The sequence below is a fragment of the Eptatretus burgeri genome, chromosome 18 (assembly GCF_056783735.1).
Source record: "Eptatretus burgeri isolate ZD-2024b chromosome 18, Ebu_testis_v1, whole genome shotgun sequence".
Taxonomy (NCBI): domain Eukaryota; kingdom Metazoa; phylum Chordata; class Myxini; order Myxiniformes; family Myxinidae; genus Eptatretus; species Eptatretus burgeri.
In genome coordinates, this window is record NC_140978.1 from 34112946 (window position 1) to 34136412 (window position 23467).

At 41.6% G+C, this 23467-nt stretch overlaps 1 protein-coding gene across 4 annotated transcripts in view; it reads left to right on the forward strand.

The window, feature by feature from the left end:
* The window catches only part of LOC147008859 (protein Wnt-5b-like), a 124461-nt gene that overhangs the window by 83512 nt on the left and 17482 nt on the right, over window positions 1-23467 (forward strand). For 2 of the 4 annotated variants that reach the window (XM_085864197.1, XM_085864199.1), the window contains exon 2: window positions 8067-8231. In XM_085864197.1, coding sequence (XP_085720323.1) covers window positions 8067-8231 — 165 coding nt within the window. Of the gene's footprint in view, window positions 1-7753; window positions 7966-8066; window positions 8232-23467 lie in introns of those variants that run through there. The other 2 variants (XM_085864198.1, XM_085864200.1) reach the window with 2 other exon arrangements.

Genomic DNA, 23467 nt, shown 5'->3' on the forward strand with positions numbered 1-23467 from the left:
TAAATTTATTTTTAAGGGGTTCCCTGCCCGATCCCTCATTAACATCTCCAACACCTTCCCCACACTGAAGTTCAACCAACTGGTCTTTTGTCACCCAATTCCTCTCTGCATCCTTTCTTGAATCTTCTTGTTGTTGCGTTTGGTAGCTATCATTCTGTTGGGGCGTGACTATGCTGCTGATGCTGTGCCCCTATACCAGTACACTACTCATTTCGCCGACCTCGGAAGGATGACAATCTGAGTCAACCCCACCTGTTATTAATTCAGCAGCCAACGAGGATTAAACTCAGAACCCTGAGATCCCAAGCCAGCCACCCGAACCTTTCTTGGATAACTGTGTTACTTATCTGCTCCGCCACCTCCATCAATACTCTCAGGTTCTTACATTATCCAGCAAAAACCAAAACAAACAATAACACGGGACAGTGGTGAAGGAGGTAATCTTCATCATCGGGTTTATCATGTCTAGCTTTTCTATGTTTCCTTACTTCCACTACTCCAAGCTGAACTCCTCTAAAAGCCCTTCCTCACCTCTGTGACTGTTTCACTCAGTTACTGATAATTCCCCTGACTGTTCTTTTGTAAATGTTGAAGCACAATATCCATCCATAAGCCTGCCATCTTTACTTTCATCACGAACTGCTCTCCCTGTGCCATCCCTCAATGTGGCCACATTTGTCTTAACTTGTTCTTTTATCCCTTTCATGTACATAAAAAATAAAATAAAAACCTTTTCATTTTTTTTATCAGCAGCCACATTCTTCTCATATTTGAATCCCTACCTGGCTATAAACTGTCATCCTGTTGTTTACAGGCACGGTGATTCATCAATGTGTGGGGTCCTCCGGACGGACATTAAACCGGCTGTCCCATCTGCCAGCATTTGTTGGTGACGTTAAAGATCCCATGATGTCCTTCGCCTCGAGTAGGCGAGCTATCACCAGCATCATGAACAAATTACAAATTCCTACTCGAACAAGCAGGGGCATTATCTTAATGCATCAGCAACACAGCCACGCCCTCAGCCAATGATGCCACCCCGCAGCTTTGTGCTGCATCTGAACGAAGAAGAAGAATATTCTTCTCTTACCACATGCCTTTCTTCATTCTTCATTAACCCTTCTTCCATGCTCTTCCCTCATTCCAGGAGCCCTATAAAAGCATCCTACAAGTATCTTACTGATTTTACATTCCATACAGAATCCTCTTCATGAATTCCCTCCTTGATATCATCCCTTTCTCTTGATGCAATATTATCTTCTTCTGCACTCTGATTGCTACACCTCCTCAAGTTTTCTCTCCTTCCTATCACACCGATACACCTCGTCACCTTCTACTCCTGTCCTCCAATTTCTCTCCTCATTAACCACGTCTCGTTTATCGTGACTTCATCGTACTCCTTCGCCATGTACTTTCACTTCAAACTCCTGGCATTGGTATGTAAATTCTTTTTTTACCTTATCTTGTAAATATCTTCCCAATTACCCTTACCAATCCTGTGAGCATTTCTGATACAATACAGAGAACAGGCTTCATTCATCGGGATGAGGTTGTTCGTATTAATGACATCCAGCAGGAGCACCCGGTGTTGCCTGCTGCTGTTCTCAAACTGTCGGCATTTTGAAGAAATCAATTTGGGTTTTTTTCCATTTTTTTGTGGGTGCCTAAAATACTTCCCTACACCCACTAAGGAATGGGGTGGAGGATCATTTAACCTTTCACATATTACCTTTCATATTATTATGAATCATATTACCTTTCACAGAGCTACAAAGACTTAGGCACTGTGGCGCAATAAAAAAAAGTTTTCAAATTTTTCGAATTTTTTTTTTTTAAGCCTAAAACACTCCCCGGCACGCACTGATGAATCTCTGAAAGTTTGACGAAGATCCGTTCAGCCATCTCAGATAAAAATGGTGACAGACACACACACACACACACACACACACACACACACACACACACACACACACACACACACACACAAACATAGGTTCAAAATGTCAACATAGGCCAAAGGTCAACAACTTTGTCAGATTTCTAAAATCCTCAATTTTCATCTGATCAGCTTGAAATTTGAAGTTGTGTTCGTCTTTCGGCTGCTCCCGTTAAGGGTCGCCACAGCGGATCATCCGTTATGATCCGCATTCTGATTTGGCGCATGTTTTACGCCAGATGCCCTTCCTGACGCAACCCTGGTCGCCTCTTACGACTCGGGAGTAAGGATTGGGTTTCGCCGTGATTCCAGGCTGCCCTACACCCTGTCATAGCACGGCCCAGTGCAGAGCTCCCGTCCTCAAGCGATCCTCCAACCCAAGCCTCCGAGTAGCCGGATTACAGGCGCACGCCACTACGCCTGGTCGGCTTGAAATTTGAAGATGATTTGCAAATCAGGTTCACTGACTTCAACCACCAATTATTTTTGAGGTCAAAATCGACCAAAACGTCAACAAAGGCTGAAGGTCAACAAACTTGGTGGAACTTCTAAAATCCTTAATGTTCATCCGATTGACTTGAAATTTGAAGACGATTTGCAAAACGGGTCACTGAATTCAACCACCAATTATTTTTTTCGGTTAAATTTGTTTTATGGATATCTCAAGTATTGCGCTCTGCACATCATCTTTCTTGTTTGTTTAAACGTGCAGCTTTCAGCTTTTGATTCCTGGAAAAAAAAAAACATTAGGACATGTAGGTGCCATGTTTTTATTTGCATTTTGTCAACATGATGTAATGTATGGTCTGACTGACTGTAAGGTGCAGGGGTAGCACATTTCCCTCATTGAGCTGCTTTATTGAGGTTTGATTCCCGACCGACGACAAACTGTTTGATTGGTGCCTTGTATGTAGGGCATTGCAACAATGCATAAACGATCCCTTGAATGGACTTCCAGCTGAGTGTCCTGTCCATAAGTATTAGTTGGTGGGCATTAAAGATTTCACTATCTGCGACGATTCGGTAAGTTATCGGTGGCAACCTGAACAAATCACAAATTCCTGCCCAAATCACCTTCGCTAGAACATCAGGGCCTGTCCACCTGGTTTATGAAAAACTTGTCCCAAACGTCCCCATTGGCCGACCCCATAAGAAGGTGGGATTCATTGGGGGCATTAAAGAAGTAATATAAATATAATTTGTAGTAAACAGTGTGTAGTACACATCAGTATTTTGAGAGCTGACCCAAAGTGCTCACAGACATCTTATGTTGACCTCTTACCGACCTCTGGTCCCAACCAAACCACCCACATACCTACAGCACTTGTGATCTATTTTCTCCGCTCTTGCCAACCCGTTTCCTCTCATGCATATTGTGTGCGTCTCTCTCTCCCCAATCACATTATCATCAGTGTGTAAATATTCCACCTTTTATCGTTTATTCTTCCACGAGTCTGGTGTGTGTCGGTGTAAAAAAAATAAAAATATTGTTCTGACTAATATTAGTATCAACGGGTGTGTAATGAGTTATTTTGGTTTGTTTGATATTGCTAAAGCACGGCCTTTCGATTAACACTCTGGATATTCACAAGCAACAAGTTTATGGCTGCTGTAACAAAAGATGAACTGGCCATTGTGACGTCATTGTATCATCATCAAATGGTTGATTTTCATGCTAAACATTTTGTTTACAACATAATAACCATCATATTTTTAATCAGTAAAGTTTTTTTATGGCATATCATCAAAATCTGGATGAGAAGCATTGTGTGTAGCAATGCAAGTGTTCATATTTTCAATCAATTCCTGAAACTCGTGCTGGAAAGTTCACTTAGGTGGAAAATCACAGAAACAGGCTGGAGCTGGCTGCATCGCAGTCGAGTGATTTGGAGAGGGTTAGAAACAGGACAACCACAAAGGATATGACACTGATCACCGACATGTCTCTTGCTCTTGCATTGTCTCTTCACAAAAACTGGCTATAAACTGTCATCCTGTTGTTTCAACAACCGAAAAACTCGAACGATACGTGGTGGAGTGCATCCCTGTGCCAAGCTGAACCGTTTACGTTTTGTATCCCACTGATTGGCTGCATATGGATCTGGACCTTTACCAAAATCGAATCTGCTTGTTCTTGTCACCTACCAACCTCATTCATCAAGTTTTGTCATAACTCGTCCATAACTTTTTGAAATATCATGCTATATATCGTTTTTGGCCACTTCTCTCAATTGTGAAGAATCACTTAGATTATATTAAATAATTCTCATATCCGGATCCAAATATTCATCAAAATCGAATCAATTAGTCCTCGCCACACACACAACCTGTCCTCCAAATTTTGTTTGAATCCGTCCATAGCTTTTTGAGATACTGCATCAGCGGTACAGTTGTGTCCCTAGAAAATGATGCAACCAGCAGCCACATGCTGCATAAGAAATGAATGAAAGAAATGAATGAACAAGGCCTTTATCCATAATTCAGTTGAGTATTGCACTCCCTTATAGACAGGTGGCCCAGCATGACAGTCTCTCTGGCATTCTTCAATTCGAAAACTGACAACATCAATGTCATCTCCCATGATGAGGCCAAACTATAAGGCCTGTTGTCTTCAAATCACAGACAGATCATTGTCCTCTGTTTTTTTTTTAATCTCTATCTCTATCTCTATCTCTATCTCTATCTCTATCTCTCTATCTCTATCTCTCCTCTCTCTCTCTCTCTCTCTCTCTCTCTCTCTCTCTCTCTCTCTCTCTCTCTCTCTCTCTCTCTCTCTCTCTCTCTCTCTCTCTCTCTATCTCTATCTCTATCTCTATCTCTATCTCTATCTCTATCTCTATCTCTATCTCTATCTCTATCTCTATCTCTATCTCTCTCTCTCTCTCTCTCTCTCTCTCTCTCTATCTCTATCTCTATCTCTATCTCTATCTCTATCTCTATCTCTATCTCTATCTCTATCTCTATCTCTATCTCTATCTCTATCTCTATCTCTATCTCTATCTCTATCTCTATCTCTCTCTCTCTCTCTCTCTCTCTCTCTCTCTCTCTCTCTCTCTCTCTCTCTCTCTCTCTCTCTCTCTCTCTCTCTCTCTCTCTCTCTCTCTCTCTCTCTCTCTCTCTATCTCTGTTGCTTCAAGCAAGCGGTGCACCACCACCATCTCAGGTCATACCCCTTCTATACTCACACCCTTTTTCTCGCTGCCACATTAATCCCATAACCCGAATTCTTACTTGCTAGTTACCTCTGCCACCAAAGGTGGACGGAGGTTGTGTTTTCACCAATGTTCGTTTGTCTGTTTCTGTCCGTCTGTTTGTCTATGAGCAGGATATTTGAAAAAGTTGCGGACGGATTTGGATGAAACTTGATGGACAGGTTGGGCATGTGACAACGAATTGATTAGATTTTGGTGAATAATCCAGATCCGGAAACAATAATTTTAAAGTGATCCTTCACCATTGAGAGATGGGGCCAAAAACGATATATAGCATGCTATCTCAAAAGGTTGTGGACGGATTATGACAAAACTTGGTGGACATGTTGGGTTGATGACAAGAACTTGCTGATTCGATTTTTGGTTCAGGTCCGGATGCAGATCCGGCTTTTTGGTGGGATAGAAAATGTAAACTGTTCAGCCTCGCAGAGGTATGCGCTCTCCCAAGTGTTCCTCCTGATGCCTCCATCTTTGCTCTTTACTTCTTCCGGTTCCTTCTCGGTCTTCAGCCCGTTTGATTTTATAGATACAGTAGTTATTGTTTCCTCACTTCATCCCAGATTTTTTTTCCTGTTGCCTGTTTCTGCTTTGGTTCTTTCATATACAATAACCTTTTGTAAATGTCTCGTTGTTACAGTTTCTGAAACTGATCCCCCTCACACCACCACAAATAATTGAAATTAAATATCTCTTTCTAATTATTCACAGAATACTAAGTAATCTTTTTTTTTTACCTTCTTTCTCACCAACTCCAAATTTTCTTTACTTCTGACATCGACCTGGAAGGTTTATTTACCTCCTTCACGAGCCGCACCTTCCTGGCGTAAACAAGGAGGTTATAAGTGCTCCTGATAACGTCTCGTTTTGCCCAACGATTATTGAATTACATGCTTTATCTTTTCCGATTCCTTCTTGCACCTAACTCCAGCTATAAACCCCCTCGCTCTGTTTCCTGCATCTCCTTCCTCCTGGATTAAAAAAATTGGTGTCAGGTATGGTGGTGTGCTGTCGTCATGCACTTTGCATCGGGCATAACGGAGTTTGTCGGTTGGAATCTGGCTGAAGGCCGCAGTCTGGAAACTGAGCGAGTCTCAGGAGCATTACATTGTCACTGTTGGATGAGTTGGTAAAAAGTTGGTTAGTTGGTGAAAAAAAAACCCAGCTCATTCATTAATGACCATTGTAAATTGCAGCCCTGCCTGTTTTGCTTGCACTCGTGTACCTAATGTCAGTGTACGTGTTTTTTTTAATTTAGTCATGGTGCGTGGAGGAAAACATGAACCTATAGCCAAACAAGACCCTTAGTTGCAAACACTGCCATGCCCCCCATGACAGACGAGTCAAAATTGGAAGACCATTGAAGGTCCCTATAGGGTGGCTGCTGGTACTCCGCCGGCTCATCTGGTAATAGACCACCACGGTTGGTTTAAATCTCAGTTTTCCTTCTTCTTGGTGGGTGTCTTTCACAATGGTTGTCGAGGCCTACCCCCTCAGAGTGGTTTGTTCCACCATTTGTGAAAGTGGGGTCGGAATGAGAAGCCAGGCAGTATGAGGTGGGCTATAGAAGAGGCTACTTGAGATGCTGACTAATTAATGCCTATTTTCTGGGGGATTATGTGCTCATCCCTCAACCCGGCCCCCATCATTCCGATACCTTTGGACCCTATAAGGCCCTCTCAGGGCAGAGGCAGGGGGATTCGTCAATGTATCTGTCATCCCTCAGATGGATGTTAAACTGGCGTCCCGTCTGCCAGCATTAGTCGGTGGATGTTAAAGATCCCACGGTGTCCTTCACGAAGAGTAAGCGAGCTATTGCCAACACCCTGAACAAATTACAAATTCCTGCCATAACTACTGCAAGGGAGAGTGATGGCAAACCACCCAGCATGATCCAAGGTCTATAAACTCCTTCGGCAGAACCAACGCTCGACATCACAGAGTACATCAGATCGGATCGATTGAAGATAATAATTATGATATTCGGTAGTTTGGAATTTTCTTTCTAGTTGCTTGTTCTAACTGCTTTTTAACCGTCATTTACCTCCTTTACGAGCCACACATTCCTGGCATAAACAGAGGGGTTATAAGAGCTCCTGATAACGTCGCATTTTCCATGAGAGCGTAATAAGGGACTTGAAGAGTTTGGCGCCAAAAGAACTATACTTGGCAGAAAGCAAAGGCATTAGAGAAATGAGATATTTTATCATTCCATAATCTGCACAAACCTTTTAAAAGCTTCTTCTTTTTTTTAAATCTGAAAAACAAAAACAATAACTATTTTCTTTTGGTGTTGATTCCAGAAGATAACTTCCACACTTCAAGACAGCCCTAAAAGCTTTGGCAGGGTCTCTCCAAACTAAAGGGCCATTGGACCATTCCACATGAACATGATGCTGAGAATATGGTGAAGACGAGAGCCTAGACCATGGATTTGTACGCAATATGTTTGCCGTCATTTCGATGACAGATTAGCTTTTCTGAATTCAGGACAATTAGGGATAAAAGGGGAATGTGTGATGCAGCCGATGCCCGTGCTGGGATTGTTGAGTGATTGAGTGTGGGAAGAGGGAGAGTCAGGATGGAAGGGGGATTGTGTGTTAGGGGGGAGTGGAGGGTAGATGAAAAGGTTTGCTCCCCCTCTGAAGTTCGCGTCTATCCAAACGATCGACGGAGATAAAATCGACTCTCATTTATGGGACCAAGTGGACCGTAGGCGAGACGGTGGGGCCATATAAAGTGTGGTTTGGTCTGCGATTCCATGCCACGGGTGATCTGAGTGAGCACTCGCACTGCCTCCCCAACTGATGACTACATTAGGTCCGAAACGGGGACAGTTGTTGATATCAGCTTTTATACAAAGCTAAGTGACCTTTTCGAGTACTGAGCCTGGAGCTTTCGACCGTTTCCCTCTGCTGCAGGCCGAAGGAGACCCGAAGGAAAGAGGGAGAAAGAAGCCGTCGTAGTTCCTTACTGGAGCACAGCCTGGAGCTGGAGCGAGTCGTGTGTTGGGGCGCTATGTTTGCCCATCTCTTCCTCTGGCCTCTGTTGCTCGTTCAAGACTGTGTAGGAGCCAGCGAGTGGTGGTAAGTGCACATCTTACCTAAACTAGCGACGGTACCCACTGTTGGAGCTAGTTTATACCATAAGGTCATGAAAAGTCCAGCTTGTGGAGTCACCCGCGCCTCCTGAGTTTGTAAGGATTATGATGATTATCTACATAAAACTTCCTTAGCTTCCATCGTGTTTGCTTTCGCTCATACCTTTTTCATTTCAGGAAATTAAATTTGCACAGGATAAACAAAGGCTGCAAATGGTAATCTTACAGAAAAAAAGACTAAACATCGACTTTTTATCATTTGTTTTGATTCCTCCTTTTTCATCTTCTCCTCCATCCATGCCCTGTTTTCTCGCTCCTTGTCCAGTGTTTGTTTATTATACACATTTCACTCTCCATTTATCTCATCACTGCTAGTATGAACATATTGCCTTCAAAATGTTGCACAAATGACACATTATAAAATAATAATGAGGAAATTATAAATATATATATACATATATATATATATACATATATATATATATATATATATATATATATATATATATATATATATATATTATAATTCTCCACTTATTATATTTACTTCTATTGAATAGAAAAGTTCGGGTAGATAACTTTTTTTAAGTTGTGAACATCTCTTGTGGATAACTTTTTGAAGTTGTGAACATCTCGTGTGGATAACTTTTTTGAAGTTGTGAACATCTTGTGTGGATAACTTTTTGAAGTTGTGAACATCTCGTGTGGATAACCTTTTGAAGTTGTGAACATCTCATGAAAATAACTTTTTGAAGTTGTGAACATCTCGTGTGGATAACTTTTTGAAGTTGTGAACATCTCATGTGGATAACTTTTTGAAATTGTGAACATCTCGTGTGGATAACTTTGGAAGTTGTGAATATCTCATGTGGATAACTTTTTTAAGTTGTGAACATCTCGTGTGGATAACTTTTTGAAGTTGTGAACATCTCATGTGGATAACTTTTTGAAGTTGTGAACATCTCATGAAGACAACTTTTTGAAGTTGTGAACATCTCATGTGGATATCTTTTTGAAGTTGTGAATATCTCGTGTGGATGTCTTTTGGAAGTTGTGAACATCTCCTGTGGATATCTTTTGAAAGTTGTGAACATCTCGTGTGGATAACTTTTTGAAGTTGTGAACATCTCGTGTGGATAACTTTTTGAAGATGTGAACATCTCATGTGGATAACCTTTTGAAGTTGTGAACATCTCATGTGGATATCTTTTTGAAGTTGTGAACATCTCGTGTGGATATCTTTTTGAAGTTGTGAACATCTCGTGTGGATATCTTTTTGAAGTTGAGAACATCTCGTGTGGATAACTTTGGAAGTTGTGAATGTCTCACGTGGATAACTTTTTAAAGTTGTGAACATCTCACGTGGATAACTTTTTGAAGTTGTGAACATCTCATGAAGGATAACTTTTTGAATTTGTGAACATCTCGTGTGGATAACTTTTTGAAGATGTGAACATCTCATGTGGATAACTTTTTGAAGTTGTGAACATCTTGTGTGGATATCTTTTTGAAGTTGTGAACATCTCGTGTGGATATCTTTTTGAAGTTGTGAACATCTCGTGTGGATATCTTTTTGAAGTTGAGAACATCTCATGTGGATATCTTTTGGAAGTTGTGAACATCTCGTGTGGATAACTTTGTGAAGTTGTGACCATCTCATGTGGATATCTTTTTGAAGTTGTGAACATCTCGTGTGGATAACTTTTTGAAGTTGTGAACATCTCGTGTGGATATCTTTTTGAAGTTGAGAACATCTCGTGTGGACAACTTTTTGAAGTTGTGACCATCTCATGTGGATATCTTTTGGAAGTTGTGAACATCTCGTGTGGATATCTTTTGGAAGTTGTGAACATCTCGTGTGGATAACTTTTTGAAGTTGTGAACATCTCGTGTGGATAACTTTGTGAAGTTGTGAACATCTCATGAAGATAACTTTTTGAAGTTGTGAACATCTCGTGTGGATAACTTTTTAAGTTGTGAACATCTCGTGTGGATAACTTTTTGAAGTTGTGAATATCTCTTGTGGATATCTTTTGGAAGTTGTGTACATCTCGTGTGGAAAAATTTGTGAGGTTGTGAACATCTCATGAAGATAACTTTTTGAAGTTGTGAACATCTCATGTGGATATCTTTTTGAAGTTGTGAACATCTCGTGTGAATAACGTTTTGAAATCGTGAAATTTACTCGTTATGATTGGATTATAGTGATTTTTACTCATGGTCAGTTAATATAGTGAAGTTTACTCGTTATGATTTTATTATAGTGAAATTTACTCGTTATGATTGGATTATAGTGAAATTTAGTTGTTATAATTGGATTATAATGAAATTTACTCGTTTTGATTGGATTATAGTGACATTTACTTGTTATGATTGGATTATAGTGAATTTTACTCATGATTAGATAATATAGGGAAGTTTACTATTTATGCTTGGATCGACTGAAATGTATACATTATTTTTGGATTTTAGTGAAATTTATTCGTTTTGATTGGATTATTGTCAAATGTTCTCATTATGATTGGATTCTAGTGAAATTTACTATTTGTGCTTGGATTTTCATGAAATGTACTCATTATTTTTTAGATAATATTAAAATTTAATTGTTATGATTGGATTATCATGACATTTACTCATTATGATTGGATGGTAATGAAATGTACTTGTTATGATTGGATTATTGTAAAATTTACTATTTATGTTTGGATTATAGTAAAATATACTCATTTTGGCAGGGGGGGTGATTATCGTAAAATTTAATTGTTATGATTGGATTATAGTGAAATTTACTATTTATGCTTGGATTTTCATGAAATGTACTCATTAATTTTCGTAAATGGTAAAATTTAATTGTTTTGATTAGTTTATCATGACAGTTACTCATTATGATTGGATTTTAATGAAATGTACTCGTTATGATTGGATGATGGTGAACTGTACTCGTTTTGATTGGATTACTGTAGAGTGAAATGTACTCGTTATGATAAGATTATAATGAAATTTACTGTTTATGTTTGGATTATAGTGAAATATACTCATTTTGGCGGGGGAGGGGGAGATTATCGTAAAATTTAATTGTTATAATTGGATTATCATGAAATTTACTCGTTATGATTGGATTGTAGTGAAATGTACTTGTTATGATTGGATTATAGTGAAATTTACTTGTTATGATGGGATTATAGTGAAATCTACTTATTATGATTGGATTATCGGGAAATTTACTCATTATGATTTGATAATAGTGAAATTTGCATGTTATGATTGGATTATCATGAAATTTACTTGTTATGATTGGATTATAATGAAATATACTCATTTTGGTGGGGGAGGGAGAGATTATCGTAAAATTTAATTGATATAATTGGATTTCATGAAATTTACTCGTTATTATTGGATTGTAGTGAAATCTACTAGTTACGATTGGTTCATAGTGAAGTTTACTCGTTATGATTGGATTATAGTTAAGTTAGTCGGTATGATTGGATTATAGTGAAATTTAGTTTTTATGATTGGACAATAGTGAAGTGAGTCATTATAATTGGATTAGAGTGAAATGAACTCGTTATGATTGGATTATAGTGAAATATACTCGTTATTAATGGTGTATAATGAAGTAGACTCGTTATTAATGTATTATAGTGAGGTGTATTGGTTATTAATGGATTAAAGTGAAGTGTACTCATTATGAATGGATTATGGTAAAGGGTACTCGTTATTAATGGATTAGTGAAGTGTACTCGTTATGGATGGATGATAGTGAACTGTACTTGTTATGAATGGATTATAGTGAAGTGTACTTGTTATGAATGAATCATAGTGAAGCGTACTGGTTATTAATTAATTATCGTGAAGTGTAGTCGTTATTTATGGATTATAGTGAAGTGTACTGGTTATTTATGTATTATGAGGATGTGTACTCATTATGATTGGATTAGAGCAAAGTCCACTCGTTATGATTGGATGATAGTGAAATGTACTCATTATGATTGGATTAGAGTGAGATATACTCGTTGTGATTGGATGATAGTGATATGTACTCGTTATTTATGGATTAGAGTGAAATATACTCGTTATGATTGGATTACAGTTAAGTGAGTCGTTATGATTGGATTAGAGTGAAATATACTCGTTATGATTGGATTAAAGTTAAGTTAGTCATTATGATTAGATTATTATGAAATTTACTCATTATGAATGGATGATAGTGAAATGTACTCGTTATGATTGGATGAGAGTGAAATATGCTTGTTATGATTGGATTATCATGAAATTTACTCGTTATGATTGGATTAAAATTAAGTTAGTCGTTATGATTAGATTATAGTGAAATATACTCATTATGATTGGATTATAGTTAACATAGTCCTTATGATTGGATTATCATGAAATTTACTCGTTATGATTGGATGATAGTGAAATGTACTCGTTATGATTGGATTAGAGTGAAATATACTTGTGATTGGATTATCGTGAAATTTACTCACGTCGTTATGATTGGATTAAGTTAAGTTAGTCGTTATGATTGGATTAAGTTGTCAATCGTTATGATTAGATTATAGTGAAATATACTCATTATGATTGGACTATAGTTAAGTTAGTCATTATGATTGGATTATCATGAAATTTACTCGTTATGATTGGATGTAAGTGAAATGTACTCGTTATGATTGGATTAGAGTGAAATATACTTGTTGAGATTGGATTATCGTGAAATTTACTCGTTATGATTGGATTAAAGTTAAGTTAGTCGTTATGATTAGATTATAGTGAAATATACTCGTTATGATTGGATTATCATAAAATTTACTCGTTATGGTTGGATTAGAGTGAAATATACTTGTTATGATTGGATTATCATGAAATTTACTCGTTATGATTGGATTAAAGTTAAGTTAGTCGTGATGATTAGATTATTGTGAAGTAATGAAGTTTACTCATAGTGATTGGATAATATTGAAGTTGACTCATTATGATTGGTGTATTATACATACAAGAAATCCTCCAATATCTCGACGGTTAGGTTCTTGGAAAATGCTGCAATCGTGGAAACCAAGGGCCAATGGGAAGAGTGGGGTTCGGTTCCTGGACTTCGAGAAAATTTCGGGGAAGATCAATGGTAGCCATAAATATACACATTAGTTTTGAAATTAACACGTAAATATGTATATAAAGCATGTTAACATTGAAATAAACATGAGAATACAATAAATACGGTGTAAATTTAATAGAAACACACGACTTACCCTGTAAATTTGTTACAAAATGACATGGTTGGTTATGGCAAACATATTACATCGTCGCACTGAACTCTGCCAAAAATAGAAAACACAAGGCTTAGCTCGGGATGATGTTATCAGAGGGGGGAGGGTGGAGTGGAGTGGGGGAAGGGTGAGCGGCGGAAGAATGATGGAGGAAGGGGTGAGCGGGGAAGGTGATTCAGCGAATGGAAAAGCAGCATAAGCTACCCGAAGACGGCGCCTGCAGCATTGCCACAACCCACAATGGAGAAGGCTAACAGGATCCTTAAATCACCTTACCTTGAACCACAATCTTCCCCGCTTGTGTACCAAGGTAGGAGATGACATCATCTTCCAGAATAATCCTGTGTCGTCAGTGTTAAAAACCTATTACATCATAAATCCCTTCACCTCAATTTGTTTCATGAGCTGTGCATGAGAAAGTGTTTGAGAATGGGGGTTTGAATCTGGGTGTCAGAAATTAAGTATTTGGAAATAAGGTTTGAATACGGAGTTGGAAAATGAATGTTTGGGAATTAAGTTTGAAGGGTAATGAAGGTTTACGAACAAGGAAGAGTACAATGGGGAAGGGTCGACCGACAATCATTGACCCTGTAATGGCGGACTGGACAGAAGCTTCATTTTCTCCTCGAACGAATCGATGTAACAACTTGATATTTTCACCCAACGTCATAACCTTTCTCTGCCTTTTGGTGCAACTAACTTTGTCCATCACTTTACGTTTGAGCTCATTAACAAAAGGTGCTCGAGAAACACTACACGGCTCGTAATTGGGAGGTAATCGTGCAAGCATGGGACACAACCAATGACTCATCTCAGCTCAAAAACCACGATTGGTCGAAAAACCTCAAAAACCTGCGATAACGAATCGGAACACAATAGGTTGCCCGTGATTGGTAGACACCTGCGATAGTAGAACCTGCGATATTGCAGGGTTTACTGTAGATAGTTACGGCCCAGAGTTTGGTGTTTGCCACAATGGGAAGTGCTTGGGTTCCTCTCAAATGTCAATTCTAGCAGGTTGCTAAGCAACCATTGGCGCTGATTGGAACTGCCCATCTGGCAGGGTGTCACGACTTCACTTGGGTACACTTCACTTGGACAGCCGCACCAAGGATGGTCTCATGGCCTCAATGTGTACTTGCGTTCATCTACCTGATCAGGTGCAGCCGAGCAGAGCTGCCAAGTATGCACTGGCTAACAAGAGCCAATCGGTGGGGTTAAACTTCCCAGCTAGCACGATGTGCGGATTTTGCGAGACCAATAGAGGAAAGGACACGATGAACTGGGAACATTTATAACACAAGCAAGTTTATGACAAAGGGGTGAGGAAAGGTATGTGTACAAGCAAGCAAAGGTTTTACAACACAGAAAATACATACAGTCGGGGAAAGCAAGGATTTGTGAGATGCGGAAAAGAAAATGCAATTATTTACAAAACACAAAGAGACAGTGTAGAGTTACCCTGATCCAAAAACTTCTACAATCTTAATTATGTGAACATGACAGGTGCCATCAGAATCATACCCCAGGAAATTAGAAAGCAAGAAAGAGAGAGAGAGAAAGTTTGAGGTGGTTTTGACTTCTTTTTACCAGGCGTGGGAGATGGACCAATGCAAACCCTGTCACTGAGGAGGGGGAAGGGGGGAGGAAAACTGAAAGTATCTAATGGTGCATGTTTGGGGGTAGGTGCATTGAGGGGATGTGGTGAGGTGCAGGTGAAGTGTGGAGAGAAATGTGTAAAGATGTGGATCAATGGGGGTTAGAAACGAGCAAAGAACTTGTGAGAAAATAGGCTAACATAAAGTGTAAAGAAGGCCTGTACATGTAAATGCTAATGGTCTAATAACTGCTGCGCAGTCTGGTGCCGAGCTTTCTCGCTGTCCCACATTCCACTCTGTTCCATCCCTATCTATTCTGTCCCGTTCCGTTCCATCCCAGAAATGCACCAATCAATCGAGCCGAGCTCACTCAGAGAACTGAGAACTGACCAAGAATGCACACGCCTGTGCAGAATGCTCAGCGCTTTACAATCCCCTGGTGGGGCAGCGTTTGCAGGCAGATCGGGTGGAACTATTGGCATGTCCTCATGCTCCCATTGGTGCATGGATAATTACCAAAGCGTTGGCTCTGCCCATGCGAGGATCTGGTAGTGGAAATGGCTCCATTTACGACTAGCCATCACAACACAGCTGAGCTCCAAGATTAACATGGGGCGGATTACTTGGTCACACGCCTCGGCCATGAATGCGCTTTGAACGTGTGCCGGGCGGAAAGCAAGAGATGCCCAGGAACCGTGTCACCAGAGGCTGAGTTATAGGCTCGACCTGCCATGCCATAGCCACACCCCACTCAGCCAGAGTCATGCCCTGTCCTCTCCACTTGAGCCAGGAAGCAGCGGCCCATTTCCTGCAGTGCAGCTGGGACCTGTGGCTTTGTTATCCTGCAGTGTCCTAGTGGACATTCTCTGCCCTGTAAATCCTTCTGTCTTTCTATCGTGGTAGGAATGGGACCGACTAAGATAGTTATTTAATGCCCTCCCATTCATGTGTTCACTCGTGGGCATGTCTTGGTAATTGGGAAAGGTGTTTTATTGTTTTTTTTTGTTTATTGCTTCTTGTATTTCCTTCCCCCATGCACTATTGTTACTATTAAATATATCTGGCCTGGCTGTCGATCCGTCAGGCCAGGGTGCTAATGGGATTTAAGGGCACAGCAAGAGTAACCAGAGGAGCAAGAAAAGAGTCGAAATAACAGCATCAGAGCGGGAGATAGAGGTATTTAAAATGGAGATAGGGGAAAATATGAGGACCGGGAGCACCACTGTCCGGTATTTAGTGGCCAGGGCCAGGAGGTTAAGAAAATAATCAGAGCAGGCCCTGGCTATGGAGGAGATAACAAGAGGTGCTAAGCAGAGAGGTGTGAGGCGTGCTCGACCCCGCAGGCACAGAAATCGTGCTGGTAGAGCCAGCAGAACGACACGATCATGGGGTGTAGCTGGCAGTTGAAACGGGCGTGGATGTAAACACACAGAGTAATGGTGTCAACAAGGAGCATGGGATCCAATTAACAGGGGTCTGGACAGAGACTCTCCCTAGGCTGGTTGTGTGCCTGGGTGTGTGTGATGTGGAGGTCCCACACGCGAGCAGCCCGAACACGCGCCTGAAGCCACAGCACTGGTCTGTATGATGAAGACCGAACGGCCGGTTTGTGAACCTTGCATTCCGGTACTCTGTGAGCTACTATGCCAGAAGATCAAAACTGCATGGCTCATGCATACCATCAGGGGTGTGGGAGAGAGTAAGCAGGTACATGTGTGGGAGCATGTTTGAACGAGGAATGTGTGGTGCCCGTCTTTGAGGTGCACAGAATGGACGTTTGAGGAAGGAGGAATGTTAATGTGGAGGCCGCAGTCAGTGATGGACTGTGTAGTGCCCGAGCCAAAGCGGCTTCCCCATGTGATAGTGAGTACCACTCCGGCTTGGGGTGAGCTGCGTAGCAAGCAGGGGGTGCCGCACATTGTAGCACATGTATGTGCAGGCCCTTGGAGATTAGTTATAATGGGATTGACAAGCTCCCTACGGGCTTTATGGAAAGCTCTGAGTATTGAAAGGAAATAAGGCAGATAGTGATCTTTTCATGACCCCAGTAAGCCTTACATTAGAGGATTGGCCGTAAGGTAAATTGGGGGGTAAAACGAATCCCCCGCAAGCCATACAGAAAGGAAGGGGACAGACGAGAGATACATTTGCACACCTCCCACCCACCATAGGTTTTGGCAAAAGGATGTAGGAACTGGGCCCATTAGCGGGGGTTCACATTGTAGTGTAGAAGCATATGTACGAAACTATAATACCATGTGCACTGGATGATAATTTCATTGTAGTGCAGAAGCATATGTACGAAACTATAATACCGTGGGCACTGGATGATAATTTCATTGTAGTGCAGAAGCAAATGTATGCCCCATGGATTTTATTGCAGACAGATCAATTGAGAATCAGAAAAATCATGGTGCCAATTTTTGTTTTGCATTTTTGGTACATTTTGGTGGCTTTTAATGTGGCCCCCGAAAATACCAGTAGCATCTGTCGCACCTGGGCTTCAGTTTGAAATCCATTTGGTATCCCACGATGATATGAACGCAAGAGAAGCCAATATAGGTCCTCAGATCTGTAGCTTTCCAAGACAGCCTCGTTCTGGTTTCGTGTGAATTCTGCATACTTTACGTTGGATGTGGGCTTATGTTGACTATTGATACTACATGGAAGGAGCTCTGGTTCTGTTGGTGCCAGACGAGAAAGGGATCGCTCAGTACATGGTTGCTCTATGGCGATTGCGTTTTGGGTGTTGGTTTCGTTTGTATCATGGAACTGAAAAACAGCAGTGGCAGTGGCATGTAATGTCCACTTTCCATCTGATGTGTCTTCAGCTAAATCGACGTTGTCGATTGCAAAGAAGAGGAATCTTGCCTTCACAAGCATTTCAGGAATATACAGACCATTGTTCTGTGCAGCATGCTTCAGCACTGCATGAGCAAGTTGCGTCTCTATGTGAAGGACACACTCGTAGTTGATGGAGTACCCAAACTTATGAAGAATGTTCACCTCGGTCTTACTCCGAGTGGCTTGATGAACTTTCAGACCAATTCCAACTACTAATGGATTCTCATTGTGATGTCGAATGCCTGCTTCCTCATGCTTTGGCACATAGGACACCTGACGATCAGACTTATATGCAAACATTATAGTCTGTGCTATGTTCCGTGTTACTAGTTGAATGCTATTCTCTCTTTGTGTTGACTCAAGTGTTAACATTGGCCCTACGGATCCTGGGGATGAATGCCTCCAGCGATTTGGGAACTTGATTTTCATCTAACAGGGAACCTTGAAATTTCCATGGCTGCTTTAGAGCTTCAGCGATGTCCCTTCTTATTACCTTGGCACTTTCGAAGACTGCTTTCATGTTGCTGCTCACATCGCTAGCTGCCTCGTCCAGGTTGTCGATTGCGGCTCTTTTTGTTCTAGACGTGTACATCCGATCTGGTTCATTCATATGCATAGAGCGGAAGAACTCAACATCATCAATATTTTCTACAAGCTTTCGCTTCAAACTTCTCCTTGATATATGCGTATCATTTGAACCATTGACTCTGAGGACATTTTGATAAGCTGCTTCTACCTCACCCATGTCCAGGATAGATCCTGATTTCAGCAGGCTGCTCATCAAGTAGAAGAATTCAATGTTTGCTGAAACCTTGGTTATTACTGCTTCGTCGTCTGCTCTCTCCTGCTGTACCTGAGTTCGATGAATGTGCTTCACCCAACAATACCGATGGTATTTGATATCAATCGCACGGGCATCATCTGGTTCGATTTCAGCACTCAGATTTACTTTCCACTGCTGGTTATTGCTGTACTCAAAAGCCTTTCGGAGCTGTTCCCCGGTGTTGAACTCACTGATCTGGTGGAGTGCTCCTTTCTCTGAAGATCCATTACAGAAGAAGCAGTTGTTTTTATTGTATTGCTTGGCACCAGATCACATGTAACGTTCTGTTGACGATGGGTTCTCATGTGGTGGTGGTTGTGTTTTGAGGTTTGTCATTTTGAGGTTCGTCCTTTCTGGTCGTCCAACTTTCGTTGGTTTAGGTACTTCGCCTCCTTCCAGTGCAGCTTCATATCTGTTTTTCAGCCGCTCAATATGGATCTTGTGCACTGCAATTTTATAACATTCTCGATGCCATGTGACACCTTTCTGTGATAGTTCATTTGCAGTCACATCACCAAGCTCTTCTTGGATGGATATGTACTTATTATCCCCATAGAGCGACCGGGTATTCACACTCTGGATAAACAGCTGATATGATTCTGGTCTTGGGTGTTTTACGAGTTTTCCAGATGCTTTGCAAATGCAGCATATATTCAAACCTGCCAAAGATGTAGTGCAACTTGATGCTTTTGTGCTGGAACTGGAAGGACTTGGGGATGATTCATCCATAACGATAACTTGAGAAAAGTTTATTTCAATGTCCACTCGACATAAGTTCCTTCACCCACAAAGCTTGGAGGTTAATCTACAACTACATCTACAACATTAGTCTTTTAGTCTGGACCCTTGACCACTTCTGCTATTATCATAGCTGACCTGAAAGGCAAAAAAACAAATTAACTTACATTGTATGTAGAATTGTAGCATGTCATAATGTTGAGAAAAAATAATTATCTTAGTGACGTTGCAGTCATTGATTTAATATCGGCTGCACAGGATCTGAAATTAACAAAAATTCAGATAAGTCACTATGGTTATGTTCAATGTCATTATTGATATTATTATCATATTCCGGGCTGAATTCTGCTCAGTTTGATGTATTACATGCCCAGGTTTAAACCAGAAGCAAAAAAGTTGGTAAATCGTGGTCATTGAAAAAAGTACGGTTCAGGGGTAGTTCACGTATCGGCTTGAAAATAATATTTGAAATGCTCAAAAAAATTGGCACCATGATTTTTCTGACTCACAGAATCCATAAGAATGAAAATATATGGTGCCAAAAATTATCATCTGGTCCTCATGGAATTACATAGGCCTCTACACTGTTAGGACACAATTCACAGTGGGGCATGCTCATGCGAGCGCGAGGCCAAAGCACTGGGTGTGGAATCTGAGGCTGGATTGTCCATGGGGTATCTACGGTGGCCCAATGGGTGATATTGCAGAAACCCTGAATAGAGCAGGTTGATGGGACAATGAAAGTTAGAAGGGATTAGAGACATTTAAATTTTATTATTATTATTATTATTATTATTTTTTCTTACATTGTCGAGGTTTGTATGAGAGTTAACACACAACGCACAGTAAAGGGGGGGGGGGGCTTGAGACAAGAGGGGCAGGAGAGGGAAGGACAAACCAGTGGGGAACAGAGACATGAGGATATCTGCGGAAGGGAGAGGGATGGGACGGGGAACATGGGGTGTGCAAGATGGACACTACAGGGACTTTCAGGAAGGAAAGCAGGGAATTTGAAGTCGGTGGGTTTGGGGTGGATTAACGGGGGTAGAAACGATCGTGGTTTTGAATGGGAGAAGATAAGAGGTGGTGGTGAACAGCTGTTTTGAAGGCCTGGAGGGAACAATGGAATTGAAGAGAGTGTGGGAGTTTATTTCAAAGGTGGGTAAAAAGAGGAATGAAAGAGTAAAGGTGAGCAGTGATTCATGATTATGGTAGTTTTACCAGAAGGGGGTTGTTGGAGGATCTTGTGCGCCCTGACGAAATATGGTGACGACATATCGCAGACAGACCGGCGGGGGGGGGGGGCGGGACCAGAGAGGAGACGGGAAAAGACAGAAAGGTCACCGACCTGGCTGAAGTGAGAAAGTGAGAGGCCCAAAGTCTCAACCTCATCGTGGGAGATGCCAATGATCCGAAATACCCTGGTTTCTACAGCGTGAAGCCGGGAAAGGTGGGAGGCAGGAGCACCAGCCCAGTGGGGAGAGCATTACTCCATCAGGCTGCGAACGAAAGCTTTGTATCTGCTCAGGAACTCAGGTGGGCCAAGTTAGGACTTTGCACGATGGAGGATTCCCAATCGGCGACTGGTTTTGGAGGCCAGGTTGGAAATGTGGCTTTCCCAGGAAAGGTCATGGCAGATAGTGAGATCCAGAAGCTTGAATGAATGAACTTCTTCAAGAGGATTGTTGAGAAAGTAGATGGGGGGGGGTCTAAATGGTCCTTTTGGAGAGACATCGTGAGAGTGTGAGATTTATCAGGATTGAAAGACATGTTCCACATGTTGGACCAGTTTGTGATTTTACCCAGATCTGCAGAGTGAAGAAGCTGCTGCTTGCCAGTCTGAGAGATAACAGATGGAATGACAGAGGGTGGAGTCATCAGCTCAGAGATAAAGAGGATTTCCCACGGAATCTGAGAGATCATTGATGAAAACCATAAAAAGAACAGGGCTCAGAACGCTGCCTTGAGGAAGTCCACATTGGACAAGAAGAGGGGATGAAAGAACTCCATTTAGGGCCACACGGTGACTGCGACAGGAGAGGAAGTCTGCGAGCCATGAGTGGAGATGGCCTTGGATACCATAGCAAGAGAGTTTGGTGAGTAGGGCAGGGTGCCAGACTGTGTCAAAAGCACGTGATATGTCCAGGGATATGGCTCTGATTTCATGTCTGGCATTGAGGACCTCCATCCATTTGGGAGAACAGAAGCAGCATATCCAGGGTAGAGTGACCTCGTCTGAAACCAAATTGATGATTGGAAATCAAGCCATTGGAGAAGAGGAAGGATTTCATGTCTGAAGCGATGATGGATTCCATAACCTTTCTGATGATTGGGAGTAGGCTTATTGGTCTGTAGTTGCAGGGATCTGTTTTAGTACCATTTTTATGCAGGGTAGTAATGTTTGCTGATTTCCGAGCAGATGGCAGATGACCTTGAGCAAATGAGAGGGTAAATAGAACAGAGAGAGGGTGAGCAAGAGCAGAGGAGCAGGTTCTTAGGACACGTGGGCTGATGCCGTCTGGACCGGTTGCAGAATCTGAGTCGAGGTTTGACAGCAAGCTCTCCACCTTGTCAGGAGAAAAGGACACAGAGTCCAGGAACAGTTTGTTGTGACTGGATCAGGTGGGTACAGAAAGTGATGGGTTTCGGACAGATTATTTAGATGCAAACACTGAGTTTTGCCAACCTAGCCAACTGGCATGATGATTAAATTTATGTCATCACATATGAGGAAGAGAGAGTTCAGATGAGAGGATAGAAGTTGGTCCATGTTTTCGGGTAATGAGGTGTAAATGGAGTCATCTCTGTTTGGTGGATGGTACAGCACAGAAAAGAAACATGAGGTGGGAGTGGAGGGAAGCCGTAGCCAGAGGTATTCTTAGGGGTGTGGGGGAGTGAGGGCAGTGCATAGAGAGTGAGGAATAGAGTCTTCGATGAAGAGAGCAACTCCTCCACCAGGACGAGGCTCAGGTCTGCCATACCGGAGGAGGGAGTAACCAGGGAGAGATACTTGGGAGTCAGACACGTCTTGAGGGAGGAAAGTTTCTGTTTGGCAGATTATGTCTGGTTTGTCAGTGGCAACCTGTATGGAAAGATCTATCGGGTTTGAGTGAAGGCCCCATATATTTGAGGTCCACACTGTTAATGAAGATGGAGGGGAGGAGGCTTTGGGTGCAGGGGATGGGAGGAGGAGGGTAGGACAAGGGAGGAGGGGGGGTTAAGGAGAGTTGTTGAAAGAGTCTGGGGGATTGCAGAATAGCTCGGGAGAGTACCGGATGAGGAAGAGTAAAGGCTTAGTGGTGCTGGGTTGAAGTACAGTGGGGAGTAAAAAGAGAGGGGGCAGAAGGCAGTTGAGTATTTGAGGTGGTGGAGTGATGAGATGGAGGAGAGAGGGCAGGAGAAGGAGACAGCTTTGTGGATGAGAGGGTGGGGGGGTCGACTTTAAGAAGGGTGAGTGAGGGTGGTGAATGGTAGGAGAAGGGTGAGTGGGGAGAGTTGAGGGAGAAAGGTGATGTGGGAGTTTTTGAGAAAGGTGAGAGGGAAGCTTGGAGGGGGAATAGTGTGATGGTTGTTTTGAGAGGGAGGGGTGAGAGGGGTGAATTGGCATTGAAGTTGGAAAAAAAATGACGATTGAAGGAAAGTGATCATGTATAGCAAACTGGGTTTTTGTTTTTTTTAATTTTTAGGTCAGAAATGTGACTGAAGACATTTCTTGAAGGATTCAATAAAGGTGAATTAAGAGAATGGAGAGACGAAACATTGTAACAGTTGGATTTTTAGACAAGGTATGAAGGAGAGGTCTAATTGAGAGCAGTCTGTGGAAATAGAAAAAGAGTAGTGAATTATGATACAGTAATGAGAACCACACGTGTGAAAGAGGAAAATGAAGCATTATAAGAGATCATTATTATTAGTAGTAGTCGTAGTAGTAGTAGTATTTTTTGATTGAGATTGC